Source organism: Chrysemys picta, unplaced genomic scaffold (genome assembly GCF_011386835.1).
Source record: "Chrysemys picta bellii isolate R12L10 unplaced genomic scaffold, ASM1138683v2 scaf2209, whole genome shotgun sequence".
NCBI lineage: Eukaryota > Metazoa > Chordata > Testudines > Emydidae > Chrysemys > Chrysemys picta.
The window spans coordinates 1-3,609 of record NW_027054913.1 but is presented as its reverse complement, the minus strand read 5'-3'; the positions used below and the strand labels follow the sequence as shown (position 1 = coordinate 3,609).

General features: G+C 43.5%; 1 protein-coding gene across 1 annotated transcript; it reads right to left on the bottom strand.

Moving 5' to 3' along the window:
• Window positions 1–1,290: 1,290 nt before the first annotated feature.
• LOC135980206 (olfactory receptor 5F1-like) lies at window positions 1,291–2,262 on the bottom strand. The gene has a single exon (XM_065580253.1). It carries the CDS (start codon window positions 2,260–2,262, stop codon window positions 1,291–1,293), a length of 972 nt encoding a protein of 323 aa, XP_065436325.1.
• Window positions 2,263–3,609: the final 1,347 nt, after the last annotated feature.

Below are 3,609 nucleotides of genomic sequence, written 5' to 3'. Positions count from 1 at the left end.
ATCATTTTTGTTGCCCTCCGCTGGACTCTCTCCAATTTGTCCACATCCCTTCTGAAGTGCGGGGACCAAAACTAAATGCAATACTCCAGGTGTGGCCTTAACAATGCCGAATAGAGGGGAATAATCACTTCCCTCAATCTGCTGTCAATGCTCCTACTAATACTGTACACGCTGCCACTTCTGACGGTGTAACTTATGTCACTCAGGGAGGTGTTTTTCTCACACCCCTGAGCGACATAAGTTATATGGACAAAAGTGGTAGTGTAGACCTGGCCTAAGCTGATTCCATTCTAGCACTAATATAATACAGACACCTGTAATAGATGAGGGTGTAAGTGGCGGATATAATTAATTTTCATGGTCTCACTAGAACGAGCCTCTTTGTATTTGGGTCATGTATTCGTTATGGGCCTCTGAATAGAGGCAAAGTTCTCTGATTTGAACTTTCATCCATGACCTTTCCATCAACAAGTGGATCTCTCCTGAGGTTCAAAGGAGGCACTCACAGTAGTTAGAGCCTGGGTTTAATGTAGCAATAACAATGCAACACTATAATACCAATATATGTTTGGGGAAAGAGAGGTCAAGGACTGCTGATCTCAGAGTTTGTTGTGTGGTTATTGCATGAATGGTATACGTAGCTGTACATTGTGTTCCTTTTTTAAATTAAATTAATTTACTCTATGCCATCCTGCCGTATGGCTTGGCTGATACCAGAATGTAAAGTACAAATGTTTCTTCTCTCACACTTACAAAATGATCGTTCTGTGACATATACTTCTGAAACTGTCAAGTATCAGAGGGGTAGCCATGTTAGTCTGGATCTGTAAAAGCAGCAAAGAGTCCTGTGGCACCTTATAGACTAACAGACGTATAGGAGCATGAGCTTTCGTGGGTGAATACCCACTTCTTCAGATGCAACATGGTATCCGAAGAAGTGGGCATTCACCCACAAAAGCTCATGCTCCTATACGTCTGTTAGACTATAAGGTGCCACAGGACTCTTTGCTGCTTTTACTTCTGAAACTATCTGTCTGCTTCTCTGTCTACCAATCTACATTCTTATACAAGGCACATCACTGTAGAATTTGAGAGCCTTACAGACTGTTAAAGTGAGCAGATATGGGTCTCTAAAACGATTTTAAGGTCAGTGGTATCATGACTAGCCTTAAGTGAGCATTTCTAGGAGATGTGGTTATTATTTACAACACCTATGGAAAGAGCACTTGAGAGATCAGCCACCTCAACCACATTCCCTGAAACAATAAAGAGAGGACATGAATAGGTTTATTATTGGTTATTAAAATGACAAGAAAACACATTCATCTTGAAACCACTTCCCCTCCCCAGTGATCTCCCCAGAGCGTTCTTCACCTCCTTGTTCCTCAGGCTGTAGATCAGGGGGTTCAGCATGGGGATCACCGCAGTATAGAACACAGAGGCCACCTGGTCTTGGCCCAGTGAGTAGCTGGAGTTGGGGCGCAAGTATGTAAAGATCAGAGACCCGTAAAACATGGTGACGGCCGTCAGGTGGGAGGCACAGGTGTTGAAGGCTTTGTGCCTGCCCTCGGCAGAATGGATTTTCAGGATGGCAGCCAAGATGTACAGGTAAGAGAAGAGGATTATCAGGAGGGAGCTGATACAGGTGAAACCAGCTAAAATAGAAATGGTATTTTCAGCGATGGAGCTATCAGAGGATGATAGGGCTAGCAGTGGAGGGGTGTCACAGAAAAAATGGCTGATGATATTGGAACCACAGTATGGTAACCTGGTAATAACACACACAGTAATCATGGCATTTGTGAAGCCAGTGATATAGGAGCCAGCCACCAACGTGACACAGACTTTATGGGACATAACTGATGAGTAGAGCAGGGGTTTACAGATGGCCACATAGCGGTCATACGCCATTGCAGCCAGGAGGAAGCACTCTGTACACACCCAGGCAACAAAAAAATACATTTGAGAAAAACACCCAGAGTAGGAAATGGCTTTGCTCTCTGCTAAGAAGTTCGCCAGCATCTTTGGGGTGACAACAGATGAATAGCAGATATCAACAACAGACAAGTTGCACAGGAAGAAGTACATGGGGGTGTGTAGTCGGGAACTGATTCTGATCAAAATGACCATCCCGAGATTCCCCACCAGGGTGATAACATAGATCACCAGGAACAACACAAAGAAGGTGACCTGCAGCTTTGGGTCATCTGTGAATCCCATGAGAATGAACTGGGTTGCTACGGTAGAATTTTTCTCTTCCATGATTCCCACTTCTGATACCTGCCGAAAAGATGAAACAAGAGAAGATGAACTGTTTCATGCCCAGTCATCATTCTGTGTACAAAGCATGCAAATGCATACATATTTTTGCATGCCTACTGCTTTGAGATTTGGGTCCCAGTGATATATAGTCACAAACATTCAACCCTCTAATGTATAAAGAAGGTACCAAACTCTTCTCTGGGGTTTGCTTAAAATGGCTTCTGTAGTGATAGGCAGTTAACCAAACAACCGAGTGCTTAATTCAGTTTTACGCATCCGATAATTTGGATGCTTTCCAAAATGTATCCCCTTGTATTTGGTATACTGTGTAAATGGGTGACTGGGTGGATGTATTGGATGGTAGGTGAGTAAGTGTGTGGCTGCATGAATAAAGAGATGTAAATGAATAGGTGGTTGGTGGGGTGAATTGGTTTGTAGCTGGATGGGAGTGTCCATTGTGATGGACAATCTGATGTGTTAGCAAACTGGTGGACTGATAGATGGGTGAACATATTGTTGGAGTAAGGAGCTGGGGGGTAGATAGTTGTGTAGGGAGTTAAGAAGGTACATGGCCGAGTCAGTGGGCAGTCAAATGGATGAGTCATTGAGTAAGTAGACATGTGCTATTGGATTAGTGAGAAGGTGGCTGGGAGAATGCACTGGAAGGCAGGCAGTGTTGTTATAGCCGTGTTGATCTCAGGATATTACAGAGACAAGGTGGGCGAGGTAGTATCTTTTATTGGACCAGCTTCTGTTGGTGAAAGAAACAAGCCTTTGAACCACACAGGGCTACACAAAGACCTGACTGTTGGTCCAGTAAAAGATATTACCAGGTAATCTCTCTGTAAAGCAGACAGACAGATGTGTGAAAGAGTTTGAGGATGGGTGGCTTGAGTGAGTGGTACTGTAGGTGTTCGGTAAGTTGAAAAAGTTCTTGGGTCTATTTCAGAGTGGAAAATGTTCTGTATGACAAATATCACCCACCAGAACTGGAACCCATTGCCGAAGCGAAGGAGTGGAAGCTCAGAGATTGAGCTCTTACCCTAGCAAGTCAGTCTTTTAGGGACAGTGTGGCAGGGAAACTTGCTTGGTTACTGGTGATGCTGTTCTGTGAATAAACATAGAACTTGAGGGACCCAGGACTGTCAATACAAGAGCAGTATAGGTACTGTGTTTAGTTACAGATGTATAAATGTAGCTCTTTCCCTCAGCGAAACACCCCAGACTTATCATTATGTTAAATGCCAACCCTGTACACTGGGTATTACTGTTACATTATTACTATATTGATACACAAAAATTGACATCAGTCTAATGAAAAAGGAAGGATACGTCTTGTACTAACGG